We start from the raw sequence: 16,132 nt of genomic DNA, 5'->3' as shown, positions 1-16,132 counted from the left end.
CCAGAATTTCATAGGCAGGCATAATATCAATATACTGTTTCTTTTCTCAAAGGAAAAGAAAAACTTTAGGAAAATTCTGAACCAAATGATATTCTTTCCCTTTTAAAATACAGCTTAGACACAATAGTCAATGAGCATATCCTGTGAAATTAAGAAAATTGAAGTGAGGAATTGGGCTTGGAGGGATGGGGAGAATGATAAAAGGGATGACATTGATCAATATGCATTACACTTATAAGCTAAGGTATTGAATGGTAACTTCTTTGTACAACTACTTAAAATAATAAAAACATAATTAAAATATGACTTAGAAAGAGAAAAGTATTTTTCTTGCAAGTACTATTTACTTTTTAATATTCTTTCTAGGTGTGATCACTAAAGTATTAGTATTAACTGATGGGGAATTTCTAGATTGTTTAGAATTTGAAATGATTGGATTTATTTAAATTTGTAAGAGTACAAGTCAATCTGATTTTTTTTCCCCAGTCCTGGGCTTGAACTCAGGACCCAGGCACTGTCCCTGAGCTTCTTCTTCTTTTTTTTTTTTTTTTTTTGGCCAGTCCTGGGCCTTGGACTCAGGGCCTGAGCACCTTCCCTGGCTTCTTCCCGTTCAAGGCTAGCACTCTGCCACTTGAGCCACAGCGCCGCTTCTGGCCGTTTTCTGTATATGTGGTGCTGGGGAATCGAACCCAGGGCCTCATGTATACAAGGCAAGCTCTCTCGCCACTAGGCCATATCCCCAGCCCCCCTGAGCTTCTTTTGCTCAAGGCCAGCACTCTATCACATGAGCCACAGCGCCACTTCTGGCCTTTTCTGTTTATGTGGTACTGAGGAATTGAACCTAGGGCTTCATGCATGCTAGACAAGCACTCTACCACTAAGCCACATTCCCAGCCAAGTACAAGTCCATCTATGAGTTGGTCCCACAGGGTTTTCATGAAGGCATTATCGATTCCATAATGCATGTATGTGGAATGTCAGAGTTTACCTTGTGCTTCCTTAGCTGGAGCAGGGACTCAGGGAGAGTGGGTGACTCACTTGTGTTGGGTAGGTACCAGATAGTACAACCAAGCTTCTGATACATGGTGGCAAATTGTGGGTTCTTCCTACTACACTTCAGCTATGTTGCCATGAAAATGTTGTCATGAATTGCATAATAACAATAACAAAAAGTCAGAATAGTTGTCTATGTAAAGTATATATATATAGATATAAGCAGCATACATATGTACGCACACACATATCTCTCTCTCTCTGTCTATCTATCTATCTATCTATCTATCTATCTATCTATCTATCTATCTATCTATCTGCTGTGCTCTACCATTTAAGCCATGTCACCAGTCTAGTTTTTTACTAATTGTTTTGGAGATGAAATCTAGTGAACTTTTCTGCCTGGGCTGGCCACCAATCATCCTCCTGATCTCAGTTTCCTGAGCAGGTAGGATTACAGATGTGACCCACCAGCACCCAACTTAGAATTTAAATGTGGTAGTTTGGGTATTACAGTATAGTCAAAATGAATAGCAACACTAAGGACTGCTAAATATAATTCTATGGTCATGAAAGTTTCCTTGACATTTTAAACGACTTTTCTTGTTTATTTTTCTTTTCTGCCCAATGTTATTACTTTTTCTTGTGGTCTTGTCAACTTGTGCTAGATCATGTCAAGAGTCTCTTGGGTGTCTTCCTCATTCTATGTATTTCCTCTGCTACTGCAAAACCTCTGTACAAATAACCTCTGCCATCCTCATCCACATTGGAGCAGCAAGAACTTTGCAGGAGCTTCTATTTTAAGAAAGAGTCAAAGTTTCTTCACAGGCACTCAAGGTCTTCTCAAATTGGACATTAGCTTTCTTTGCAACTTTATCCTTCAAAACTTTTTAATTCAGCCCAACTTATCTTTATAGTATTTACAGCCTCCAGTTCACTAAATACATTTCTAGAGAGGTAGTTTCCTTTCCTACATTTCTAATGAAGTTTTTATTGCTGTTTAACTAAGTTTTCTTGCTTACTTTAAAATTATGTGATATGTCACAGTATACATCAGGCTGCGACTCATTAGATTTAGTATCTTTATATGCTCATTATAAAATGTTGCCACTAAGGAACTTTAAAATTTTTGACCATTCTGCAAAAGGAAACTAAGATAGTTTTGCCAATCATTTTATGCCATTTTGCAGGCTATTATTTCATCAAGCACTGTGTATATAAAATACTGGTAGGAACGAACACTCAGGATTCCACATGACTTGGGTTAAGATGTATGTGAATTGTCAAGAAGGCAAACTCGGATGTCTAACTTAGGCCTACATCCCAACACTGTCTCTTACCAAAAGGAAGCACTAGGTAAATCACTTACCCAAGATTCTCAGTTCCTCAACTGTTTAATAGATGAATGATACCTACTTGGCAGGGCTGTAAGTGTGAGGAGGTAATGGAAAAGAAGTGTTCAGCCCAGTCCTGTCACATGGTGGGCACTCACAAAAGGGTAATTGATACAAACGTTGGTGCCAATCTTCTGGTTAATACAGGTCAAATATCCCTTATTCAAAATGCTCAGGAAGTAGAGGAAGTGGCTCAAATGGTAGAGTGCCAGCCTTGAGTGAAAAAGCCAAACAAGGGATGGCGAGGCCCTGAGTTCAAGCCCCAGGACTGGCACAAATACCTTTGGGACCAAAAATGTTTTAGATTAAAAAAATAAGAATATTTTATATACACATATTGCGGTATCATGAGATTGTAATATAAGTCTAAACACAAAAGCCACTTGTTTCATTATGCCTCACATATAGCACAAAGATAATTTTATATATTATTTAAGTTCTTTTATGCACAAAATAAAGTTTCATGGTATGGAATTTTCCACTTATGGTATCATATCAGTGTTCCTTTTTTATTAAGTTTTGGAGGATTTCAGCTTTTTTGATTAGGGATACTTCAGCTATAATAATATAGGAAAACAGTAATGCTCAATGTGCATAGTGGAGAATGGTTTGAGGTTTTAGATGTGGCTTCAGGAAGGAGATGATCCTGGGCCAATTTGGAAGATCAAGGAGCTATAAAAACTAGAGCCCCCAAAACAATTGCAAAGTGAGGGACCAGTTGAAGCTTGAAGCACTGATGTGTTCACCTCGAACAGAATCTGGGCAGCACGGAGGGGACTCAGACCCTTATGCAGATTGTTGTACTCTTATCTATATGGCACTTCTTAGTAGTCCCACCTAATTCTTGTAAACAACAACTAAGGTGTTCTCTCTCTCACTCTCTCTCTCTTCCCAAGGAAATGAACCCAAGGCTCCTGCTTCCTAGGCAAATGCTCTACCCCTAGTCTACTTTCAGTCTTTTTTTCTTTTTTGGTGATATTCAAGCCTGAATTCAGGGTTTCATGCTTGCCAGGCACACGTTCTTCCAATTGAGCCAGTGTCCAATATTATTCCAAGTCTTGCATGAACACAGTATAATAAGAAGGAATCTGGCCCCTGTTCCAATTAAATTGTGGCTCAAAGCTCTTATTTGTAGACATTTATGTGATCATTTGATATGTATTACTATTCCTGGGCATCAAAGCATTAAAAAATTTTTGCTCATGTAAGTCAAATAATTATGTTTGGTACTATCACAAAAACTTTTGCAGATAATAAACTAAAAGTTTTACAAATGCAATTAGATGATGAAGACTTAGATTGTTCAAGGTGATAGTAGTCTGGGAGTATGTGATATAAAAAGGAAACAATGGTGGCCAAAATGGCTAATTATTAAAGGTAAGTGAAGAACACATGGTAGTTCATTATACTATTCCTGAATTACAGAGAGGTTACAGTTTCATACATTAGGCATTGGATACATTTCTTGTACTATTTGTTACCTCATCCCTCATTCCCCCCTCCCTCCTCCTTCTTCCCCTGCCCCCCCGCCATGAGTTGTTCAGTTCATTTTCACCAAACAGTTTGTAAGTATTGCTTTTGTAGGTGTTTGTCTTTTTGTACCCTGTGTCTCTAGATTTTGGTATTCCCTTCCAATTTCCTAGTTCTAATACCAGTATACCCACAGAGATAGTGTAGGTACAACCACAGTAAGGTGATACAGGAATATCATCAATAATAGGGGCTACAATTATATATGGCACGTTGAAAGTAGTTATAACTGTGATATAACAATCATTTCCATAACATGGAGTTCATTTCACTTAGCATTATCTTATGTGTTCATAAGGGTATAGCTATTGGGCTCCTGTGATCCTCTGCTGTGACTTGCCTAAACCTGTACTAATTATTCCCTATAAGGGAGACCATATAGTTCATGTTTCTTTGGGTCTGGCTCACTTCACTTAGTATAACTTTTTCCAAGTCCTTCCATTTCCTTACAAATGGAGCAATGTCATTCTTTCTGATAGAGGCATAAAATTCCATTGTGTATATGTACCACATTTTCCTGATCCACTCATCTACTGACTGCAAATGGCTGATTGCCAAATTCTGAAATTGTGACTAAAAATTCAACCCAATTGAAAATCAATAGTGGCTCATAATTTACATGAAATAGTAACAGTAAAAAGTATACCTAATCGCCATGCTCCTCTGTACATTTAGAATATATTGTAATTTTTTTTCATTCTTAAAAGTTGATTTCAGGAGGAGGATTGGGAAGGAGGAAAGATGGGAGAAAAATGAGGGAGGGGGGAACAAGTCTGACAAGAAATGTATTCACTATCTTATATATGTAACTAACCTCTCTGTACATCACTTTGACAGTAACTTTAAAAAAATTTAAAACATTGATTTTCAAAAAGTTCTTATTACCAGTTTAAAATAAACTTTTTCTTTTCTGCAGAACAGTGAGATAATTATTGCAGCTGTGCTCAATAAATCAGGGAGCAAGTTCTGTCTCTGTTGTCTATCAGCAATGCAGATTTGTGACAATAATTGGGTCTTTAAAGATCAAACATATCCAATCGAAAAGTAATAATAGAAAATTTACTGCACTCTTAGAATGTGACAAAATTATGCCAAGTTTTATGAAGGACATAACTAAATCTACAAATAACCTCATGAAGCAGGCATTATTATTCATTTTCTTTCTTCCTTTCATTGGTTGTGAGGCTTGAGCTCAGGCACATACATGAGTTTTTGAGCTTTTATGCTTTAACACTTTGAGCCACAGCACCACTTCTTGGGCATAAATCAGTCTTTATCATCTGATTTAGATTAAGAAACAGCCCTTAGAGTGAGAGGAAGAGTAAATAACTTGTCTCAAACAGGAAAAATTAATAATACATATACTTTTATGTAATACCTATACTTTGATGTCCTAAATATAGAAGGTAAAATGTTTTATATGCTAACAAGCACAAAAATACTGAAGAAATTTTCTCTTCCTTGAAAAGGCAGTAAGTATTCCCAAGTATTATAGATTTAACTATTCCTAAAAAGGCATACCCCCTAAGTCTTAAGGCTAATTAAGAATAGAAAAAGTATGTCACTAGTGTATATTGATTCACTTTGTACTTAAAATGCAGATTCCTCCAGCCCCCTCTGTTCTAAATTCTAATTCATGTGTAGTAGAAACCAAGAGTGCTTTTCTAACAAGTTCTTCAAGAAAGTTTGATGCAACTAACTTAAAGATAGTTTGAATGAATAATGGTTATGTTTTATGGGCTGATTTATGTCCCTCTTAAACCTAAGTATACTTCAGTACTTTTAGTACTTCAGAACTGAGATTGTACTTGGAGACAGGGCCTTTAGAAAGGTGACTAAGTTAAAATGGGTGGGGCCTAATCCAGTTTGACACCTTGACTCTAGATTTCTAGCCTTTAGAATAGTGAATATAGAAATTTCTGTTTTGAAGCCACCCAGCTTGTGGTATTTTGTTATGGCAGCCTTAGCCAATCAATGCAATAAATAGCATTTTGAAATAGAAATAACAGCTGATGAGATGATTTGACAATGTTTCTAAATGATTTTTTATTATATGCAAGGAAATCAGCTATATGAAATAATTTAAGGGATTCTCTTGGGGACTTTTTCTAGGCTGATTAATAAAATATACCAAGAACATGATAAATACCACTGAAATAGTACTTTCTTTTTTAAAAATAATTATTTATTGTCAAAGTGATGTACAGAGGGGTTACAGTTTCATACGTAAGGCCATGGGTACATTTCTTGTACTATTTGTTACCTCCTCCCTCATTTCCCGCTTCCTTTCCCCCCTTTCCCTCTCCCCCCATGAGTTGTTCAATTGGTTTACACCAAATGGTTTTGTAAGTATTGTTTTCGGAGTCGTGTCTTTTTATCCTTTGTCTCTCGATTTTGATATTCCCTTTCCCTTCCCTAGTTCTAATATCAGTATATACAGTATCCAGGGTACTCAGATGAGATGCAGTGATAGTGCGGGGACAACCACAGGAAGAGGATACAAGAGGATCATCAACAAAAGAAGCTACAGTTTCACATGGCATGTTGAAAGTAATTACAACAGTGATATAACACTCATTTCCATAACATGGAAATCATTTCACTCAGCATCATCTTATGTCTTCATAAGGGCATAGCTATTGGGCTCTTGTGAACCTCCTGCTGTGACTAGCCTAAACCTGTGCTAATTGTTCCCTATGTGGGAGACCATAGAGTCTTATGTTTCTTTGGGTCTGGCTCACTCCACTTAGTATAATTTTTCCCAAGTCCTTCCATTTCTTTACGAATGGGTCAATGTCATTCTTTCTGGTAGAAGCATAAAATTCCATTGTGTATATGTGCCACATTTTCCTGATCCATTCGTCTACTGAGGGGCATCTGGGTTGGTTCCATATTTTAGCAATGACAAATTGTGCTGTGATGAGCATTGTTGTACTGGTGGCTTTAGTATGTTCTTGTTTATAATCTTTTGGGTAGATGCCCAAAAGTGGGGCTGCTGGGTCATAGGGGAGCTCTATGTTTAGCCTTCTGAGGAATCTCCATACCACTGAAATAATCCTTTCTAAAGGTAAAGTTCTCCAGCTCTACACTAATTAGTTACCTGGGTTCCATGGTGTACCCATAATCCAAGCCACTAGATAATATTTTTAGTCTACACATGCTCTCCAATTAAAATACACATTTTGTTAATTCACTTCTCTCCCTCTTTCTCTCTCTCTCTCCCTCTCTATCTCTTGCACAGTTTCTGTCTCAAGAAATCTACCCACCTATCCATTCATAATTCTATCTTTGTATCTCTCTACCATCTGTCATCATCATCATTATTATTAATTATTTATCTGCCTACCTACCTACCTAATAGTTTTCTGTGCCAGTACTGGGGCTTGAACTTAGGCTCTAGTGCTCTTAATTGGCTTTTCTGCTCAAGGCTGGTGCTCTACCACTTGAGCCATACCCCAACTTCTTATCCATCCACTTAATCAGTATTTATTGAATATTTACCATATGGTAAATTAAAAGCTTATATCTTATTCCAGACAAAAGAATCCCCCCAAAATTTTAAATAAAAACTTTGAGAAAGGGCTAATTTCAAATGTCCTGAGAATACCTTCAGGAAAGAAAATAAGTGAAATGATATTCTAGTGAATTGAGATGTCACAACTTAGCTCTAACCAAATGGTTTTCCCAAATATCTAATAGTTTAAGAAAATGCATACCTTTATATTTTTATGTGAGCTTCTCATTTTTAATGCTAGTGAAACCGTTCAGATTATTTCACAAACGTTATGTAAGCAGAACATAATTATTATTTAGACACCTAGACATCCAAAGAAATGATCAGCTTACAGCCTCTGAAGTATTTGAAAATTATTCAATGCTTTGTATGTATATTGTTTGTTTCTTGAAGAAATCACAACTGAACAATTGACTTTCTATGACAGTCTTCTTATAAATAAATCTGACAATTGTCAAGCCATTCCTCTATCATTATGCCAGCACATGATATGTGAAACAGGGCAGAATTTTCATCCAAGAAAGACTTGGAAAGCTCTGTGGTCTTTGTCATCTTCACCTTACCTCATATCTGCTCAAGACTAGGAGGCCAGAGACCACCTTGTGTCCAGCAGCTTTATAAACTCCCCAGTTGCTACCTGGGCACTGTTCTCTATGCTATCACTCATGATGAATGTTTGCTAAGCTGAATTTGATCCCACATTTTTGTTTATTACCAGTCCTGGGGCTTGAACTCAGGGCTGAGCACTGTCCTTGGCTTCCTTTTACTTAAGGCTAGCACGCTACCACTTGAGCCACAGCGCCACTTCCTCCTTTTTTTATTTTATTTTTTATGTGGTACTGAGGAATCTAACCCAGGGCTTCATGTATATGAGGCGAGCACTTTACCACTAGGCCATATTCCCAGCCCTACATTTTTCAATCTTGATTCTGTTGCTAGAATAGTACTCAATTAGTTTTTAAAAATTTAATGTCAAATGCCAACAAAAAAACTGGGCATTTTAGGTAATTTACCAGTAAAAATTACCAAAAAAAACATACTTTGGAATTTTCAGACCATATAAACTAGTGCTGTATCCATTATCTTAGTTTCATTCTAGACCAAAACACAGGTGAAATGTAATTCTTTTTTTTAAAAAGTACAAAAATAAAAATAAAGTACACACATTAACTTTTCTTTTGAGTTTGTCCAACAGTTTATGTCCTAACAGATAGCATGCTTTAATCACAGAAAAGTCTGATTTGTGGGAGTCATCTCTCTTGCTTCACAATCAGTCTTTAGAAATATTAGTACTCATTGATAAACGAACAATGTCCCTTACTCTGTAAACTCCCAGAAGCACTACTGACAAATAAATAAAAACAAACTAACTTTGAAAACCTCTCCCTGAAACATTTTGTGAAGTTTTATTTAAATTCAACTTTACTTTAAAAACGTAGGACATGCTAGGAAAGTTACTTCATTGTATAAACAACCATGGAATAATTATCATTATCCAAAGACCAGCTTCAATTTTCACCCTTCGCACTTCCTCAAACTCATGAAATTTGTAGTGACAAGTACCTGTAGAAAGTACTTCCTTAAGGAAAATGACAATATCCCTGAATAGTAACACACTGTAGATGTCAGAGCCATTCTTTTAGCAACATAGTCAATACTATATATTTCACAGTGCTTTCAGCATGCTTCTGGATTTGAAACCTCTACCTGAATAATAATGGAGACTATTCTATAACCAGTAACACCCCTTAGAGAGTGCTTTTCCATGATCCTTTTTCCAAAATATAAACCCCTTGGATTAAACTCCCGTTTTCTGATGTCTTAAGGTCTTTATCTTTTCTCCAATAGCCTTCTGAAAATTCACTTATTTTTGTTTTTTAAATAAATTGCTCTGAGACACTGAATACACATCTAGTTGGCTATACCTTTTCCCAATGTACTCAACACATCTGGAAGTTTTATGTTATAAATGTCATGATATTCATTACACAAGTGTCCACAGAACTTGTTAAATACCAAGACACCAACAATGTTATGACTGAAAACCCAGGTGTCTAAACTTCTATAAAATGTTCTAATTATGTAGTTGAATTTAGTTCCTCTTTGATTCCATATCAGGGAAAAAAAAGATGTGCGTTGATAATAAGTGGTTTTCCTTTTGAGTTAAATCCTTGCAATTCTCAGAAATTATCTAAAAATTTCATCTGAAGTAAGTCAAATGATGTAACTAAGCATTCAGAAGCTTTCCTTTGGGAAAAAAAACCCAAAGAAATTAATATTTGGCTGCATGATTTCCATGAGATTTCCCAACTCTGAATGACTATCTTTCAAATAGAACATTCCATACTTCCTCAAAAAAAACTGTAGTTAAATGATTTTTGTTCAGGTTAACATGCGAAGGAATGATCAGGATAATACATCTCTACATTTAACTGTCAGGTTTCTTTTTTTTTTTTTGCTTAGGTTTGAGTTTCCAGGTGAAAGGGAAAGCTCTCCACTTCCAACAAATAGAAGTAACATTAAATGTACTAAAGAAGTCATAAAGAAGCCAATAGCATTAAAGAATTTGGAGTGCGTCTTTAAGTGGAGATGAGAAGTCAGGTTGCATACTTGCTTACCCCTGAACTTGGTAAAAACTTAAACTTGAATAATGACCCTGTCTGTTACTCTCATTTTACAGATAAGAAATTGAGGCAAGAAATACAAACTTTCATCATGCACACATGAAAGGATTTACCACAAGCGGAAGGAAAAACACTTCACTGGAGGTTCAAAGTAATCAAAGAACATTCTCTGATACTATGCTGTTTTAGTTACTAAAACAAAAACAAAAACAAAAACAAACTAATTTTGCACCCTCATTTCAAAAGACTTTTATCATTTCTTTCCCAATGAAGATTTTATGATTTGGTTCCAAAAATAAAAGTAAGAATAGGAAAAGCATATTTGTAATTAATGCCCTTCCATTATTTATTCTGAAAACATTTGCTTAAAATTACTCTAGGGTTGACAATTTAATGTGATAGAAGCTCAAAGCACATCTTTTTTTTTTTAATAACAAAAACCAAATTTCCTTTACTGGTCAAGGTCTCTCTCTGTCTCTGGCTCTCTCTCTGTACCTCTGGCTCTCTCTGCCTCTGTCTCTCTGGTACCCACTACACAAAGCCAGTCAGTCATTTGCTGTTTCCAGCACTTAAAGGAGTAGCTGATAAACTGATTCTGGCCAGAAGTCCAGATGTGAGGAGATTAGCAATCCTTGTTAATATTTATCTGCACAACGCATCCTTTCATCTATCGCATGCCTGGAACTCAAAGAAACACCAGGTTGAAAAGGCCAGGCTTAGAATGGCTAGACCATCCAAGTGCACCTGTCACCCTTACCTGTTTGTAAGACCACAGTGCTCTCTTCTCCATCCAGAGAAACAATCTTGAAGTTGTAGGTGGTTCCTGCGTGTAAATCCCTGGGGTTACATCCATAGGTGGTATTGTCTATCTGAATCGGGGAGCACCAAGCCGCCCTGGAGGTCTCACTGCTGTAGAGGACGCTAAAGTTGCAGGATGACCCGAAAGTAGTTTTCCACTGGAGAGACACAGCCTGGCTGGAGATCCTGGATTCCATCACGGTGAAGTTACATCTCACTGGCTCTGCCAGTCCAGCCTACAAAGACATCAGAGACCAGGCTTTAAACAAGCTCCCCAAATGCCTCCATCCACACCTTCTGTCTAGTGTCAGATGGCCCCTTGACTTTCTAGCAGGGACAAAGGGGCCCACGGTAAAGGTGGATGGCAACTTTCTCCCTGGTTGCTGTCCCTCTGGAGCTGCGGGAGACAGCAGATAGCTTTTGCCTTTGACATCAGGACAAGTTGACCAGTGTGGTTTCAGAGGACAGCTCATCTCAAGGGATTTCCCTCCAAAGCTCTACCCGGGAGAGACTGTTGGGAGCGAATTTGGTTTTGGCTGGAGAGGGATGCATCTACTCCAGCCACTCACCTGCAGTAGGTGTAGTGTAATCCACAAGGCCAGTCCCGCTCCATGGTTCAGCATTGCGCTCAGGGGTTAAGACCCAGGTGAATCCGAGGGGGGCTAGACGCTGGGTGGCCCCGGGATCAGAGGAGAAGGGCTCACTTGTTGCGCGCGCGCTCAGCGCGCCCGGCGGGCGCAGCGCGCTTCCCTCGGGGCTGGCGACGCGCGGGAACCACAGCGGCTGCTGCTTCTGTTGCCGCCCCGGGCGGGCTGCGGACGCGACAGGCGGCGGGGACAGGCGGCCAGCAGCCCTTCCCACGCTGCCATTCTGACCCGCGCTGCCTCTCCCCGAAGCCCCATCCGCGGACTTCCGCAATCAAAAGGCAATTTCCTCGTCTCCCGGCAAAGGAACAATGCGCCTGGGAGGGAGGGAGCCCCCCAGGAGCCAACGCCTGAAGCTGCCAAAGGGGACAGAGCCAAGTTGTCCCCAGTGCCCTGGGCCACCGCCTCTCCGGCCAAGGGTCCCATCCGGGCCCGAGGGGGCTCTGCCTTCTCCTCCTCTCGGACTTTCACTTTCCACCCCCCCGCCCCACTCTGTGGTCCTTAGCTACAAAGAGTGTCGGTTCCTTCTCACTTTTCAGACCCCCCCCCATCTCGTCCCCCTCACCTTCTCTTTCCTCCCCGCCCCCCACCTTAGGTCCTCCTCCCTCCCTGTCTTCCTTCCCATCCGTCTCCTCTGCTTTCTTCTGGGTCTCTTTCCCCAGGATTACACTTGACCGCAGCACATTTCCCTAGGTCGCCCACACTCTTTCCTGAAGCCTTTTATGAGCGAGCTTTTGCCCTTCCTTCTCACCTCAATGCATTCATTTATCACAATGATCACCGCCCTGACCCCAGCAAGGGAATAAGACCCCCTCCCCCCAAACAGCCCGCCCAGGGTCAAGTTGACCGTCATTCGTTTTTTTAAGTCACTTTCCCCTTAATCTTGGAAAGGTCTACGTATACATATGTGGTATGCAAATTAGAGCTAAGCAACAACAACAAAAGATCTCCACCAATGGTTCAACCTATAGCCAATCAATTCCCTCACTTCCCATCCAGTGGTGTCAGCCCCGGCATTCTTAAATGGTCTGACCAAGGCTTTTGCACTTTTTCTTTTTTGGGCTGGGAAATCCTTTTGATGGCTCAGCGACACACAGATTTACAAAGAAATAGCACTGACAGTTTTCAGCACTAATTATATGCCTGTTAGCAATTGCCTCAGTACCTAAGTGATTATGTATGTCTAAAAATAAGACTCCAAAAATGTATTCACAATCTTCCAGTGTGTAATTTGACATAGGCAGTGAAAGCAAAACACTGCCACAACTTTAATAAGTTTGGTTTTTTGAGACGCCATACTCAACCAAAGAGATTCCACATTTGAGTTTCCAGATTAGGAGGTGAGATGCCATTTCCTTCTTTTTCAAACAGATGGGTTGTACTACAGATAAGGGCATGTTCTTGACTACTTACTGTACCTACTGTGCACTTTGAAGAAAAGTAGAAAGACCAAAAGAAGTAAATGTTGTCTCAATTACTTTAGGAACTTGTTTTCCAGTAATCTTATAATGAAATATGAAGTTTCCTTAACTTTTGCTTTTTTCCCCAAGTTTTCTTTTCTTTCCTTTTTAAAATCAAAGTTAGGCTCTTGCTAGATAATTGCTCTGCCACTGACCTACAACCCCAGTGAAAAATGAAGTTTTTTTCTTTAGCCTTTAAGCTAAAGCCAAAGCAGAGATTCCACGTAACTCTTTCAAGTTAACAAACATCCAAGGAAAATTAGGCATAAAACACTTGTATTATTTCTAGGAAAACAGAACTTTTCTTATTTCTGTAACCAGATCATTTGTCATATTAAATAGCTTTTGATTCTATGTATTTTACTCCAAAATTCAATTTTTTAATTAATTTATTTATTGTCAAGGTGATGTACAGACAGGTTATAGTTTCATACGTAAGGTAGTGAGTGCATTTCTCATAAAACTTGTTACCTCTTCCCTCATTTTTCTCCTACCTTCCTCCCTCCCCAAATCCCTCTCCCTTCAAGCTGTACAGTTGGTTTACAGCATATTGTTTTGCAAGCATTGTTGTTGAATTGGTTTGCCTTTTACTCTTTGTCTCTCCATTCTGATGCTCCCCTTCTTCTGATAAATGCCTATATAATACCTAGGGTGCCAAAATCAGTTACAGTCACTTCAGGGGTAAAACCATGGGGAAGAAAGAGAAAAGAAAACTCCATCAGTGACAACTTTCTTTTTTCCTTGGTCAGATATTATGGACTTTATTTGAAACTCCAGCTGTTGTCAGCCTTTAGAGGAGCCTCCTTTTTTTCCCCCCAGTTTTATTTCTTTGCATCATTACCTTCTTATTTTTTTTTTGTCTTGCTATATAAAGAAAACAGTGAGGTTACCTCAACTGCAAAGGTAGACAGTGGAGCTTCCAGATAATTAGCAGATCCTAAATGCTTTATAGATTTTGAAAGTAGGGGACTGGGAAAAGTTGCCAGATAACATCTTTTCTATGAAGAGTGTATTTGAAACTGCTATACAAACTATAAATAAGTTGATTCATTTTGCTCTTTGTTCTCATCTTTGTTTAGAATTCCTCAAAGTCTTCTGAGCCTATTTGTCTTGCATGTCACTGCATTTTCATTAGATGTTTCTGCCTTCCAGTAATTTAGGATCAGTCACTGGGTACCATTTTAGAGCATTACTTTTTCTCCTTGTTCCTAGGAACCTTTTTCCAGACTATGGGAAAGGTAGGCTGCTTTTGATTAGCTGTACAGTGAATGTTTTCCATTCATGTCAGTGATAAGCTATCTTGAATAAAAATAGTGATAGCAATTAGTAGCCATGTGGACACAATCATTAATTACATGTTCATGGCTGAAGGCATGGATCTTGTTACATTACCAAAATACATGCTGACTGATAGTACCCGTCATCAAAGGCCTTCAAGCCACTACTTGAGAACTGCTACTTTATATTTGATATATTTTTATATTTACTGGTTTGTTATAAAGTGTTTTTTGTCTTTTCTTTTTTGGTACTGGGGATCAAACCCTGGACATTGCACTTGCTAGGCAAGTGCTTTACCACTGAGCTACATTCCAGTCCAAAGAATATTGTTTTTTTTTTTTTTTGCCAGTCCTGGGGGTTGAACTCAGGGCCTGAGCACTGTTCCTGGCTTCTTTTTGCTCAAGGCTTGCACTCTCCCACTTGAGCCACAGCTCCACTTCCGGCTTTTTCTGTGGATGTGGTGTTGAGGAACAGAACCCAGGGCTTCATGTATGCTAGGCAAGCACTCTACCGCTAAGCCACATTCCTAGGCCTAAAAATGTTTTAAAGGTACATGAAATGAAAAGATATATGTGGTGATGGGAATCTGCTTTGTTCTTATAACTCAGTATTGCTCCCAAGGCTTGGCCCATGGCCACCCTTCCCACAGGGATTTCCCCCCAAATTCTCCAATGTTTCCAGCCTATTTAAATATGAAAGCCCACTTCCTGACCTTCTCAGGTGATTGGCAAGAGATGGGGCAGGAGACTTGCTCAAACAATAGGCTCCCAGAGCCAGATCTATACCATAAGTTCTGGAAATTCTTTGAACTTGTCAGGTAGCTGGGACCCTGTCCCCCACCCATTACCCTTACTTAAGTTCCTCCACTCCATTATACCATGCCTGTGTCTCCTGACTATCCTCAAGTCACCATGGTGTCCCTCTTCAACTTTCCACTAAAGATGATCTGGAGTCTGTTGAGGTAGTTTTCTGTTGTTTTTTTGTTTGTTTTGTTTTTTTTGTTCGAATACCCTCATGACTCAGTTTCCTAACACATGTCAAAGTCTTGAGCATAGGATCTTCCATCCCATGGAGTTTGGGTGGGTCACCTTCCTGGCACAAGGATGTGCTCCTGCTCACATTCCTGGAAATCCCTAGAACTTCTTCACATTTTTATGAAGGCTAAACAAAGTAGGGAATGATGAATCATTGGCTATTGGTATTCCTCTCAGCCGCCGGCCCCCTTCTGCTTCCCCTCCAACCCTCTCAACACTCATTGGTTGCCATGGCATCCAACTTTTACTATAGAATCACCAAAAATTACCTCATTATTTGTTATAAGCTTATGCATGGTTGGAGAAGACTATCTTTCATTTTCAGCACGCTGCAACTCTTCTGGAGAGTTATTCCAAGAAACAAGAACAAAAGGCCAAATATTTTAACAAAAGATATTGTTATTGCTCAGTCACTTAGATAATTACAAAAATCTTGAAGCTGTGAGTCAGGAATTGTAGCTGAATCCCCAAATACTGATAGATGATCCTCAGTCTATTCTGGGGTTATATGCCAATGAATCCATCACAAATTAAATGTATCATAAACCAAAAATATGTTTCATGCACTTACCCTACCAAACATCATAGTTTAAAGACACAGTGCACTGTAAAGTATAGTTTGTTTATCTACAGAACCATGGAGCTGTGATTGTTTGCTGCATTGCAAGAGGATATTGCTGTCCTGTGTAAGGGAATGAAGCATTTTAACTATAGTTTCTACTGATACATAGTACTTTTACATACATAGTACTGATACATACCACTGTGAAGCTGAAAAATCCTAAGTAGGGGATGATCTATGCACACATTGCAATTTTAGAGCTTCCAGTTGGGTTTCAACCATGGCCCCATATACAGCCAAA

At 39.0% G+C, this 16,132-nt stretch overlaps 1 protein-coding gene across 3 annotated transcripts in view; it reads right to left on the bottom strand.

Annotated features, from left to right (window-relative positions):
- Ptprb (protein tyrosine phosphatase receptor type B) overlaps positions 1–16,132 on the bottom strand; it is a 111,518-nt gene that overhangs the window by 73,561 nt on the left and 21,825 nt on the right. For 2 of the 3 annotated variants that reach the window (XM_048359475.1, XM_048359495.1), the window contains exon 4: positions 10,813–11,089. In XM_048359475.1, coding sequence (XP_048215432.1) covers positions 10,813–11,089 — 277 coding nt within the window. Of the gene's footprint in view, positions 1–10,812; positions 11,090–11,422; positions 11,768–16,132 lie in introns of those variants that run through there. The other variant, XM_048359484.1, reaches the window with a different exon arrangement.

This window comes from Perognathus longimembris, chromosome 1 (genome assembly GCF_023159225.1).
Source record: "Perognathus longimembris pacificus isolate PPM17 chromosome 1, ASM2315922v1, whole genome shotgun sequence".
Classification (NCBI taxonomy): domain Eukaryota; kingdom Metazoa; phylum Chordata; class Mammalia; order Rodentia; family Heteromyidae; genus Perognathus; species Perognathus longimembris.
This window is presented reverse-complemented; position numbering and strand designations above follow the sequence as displayed.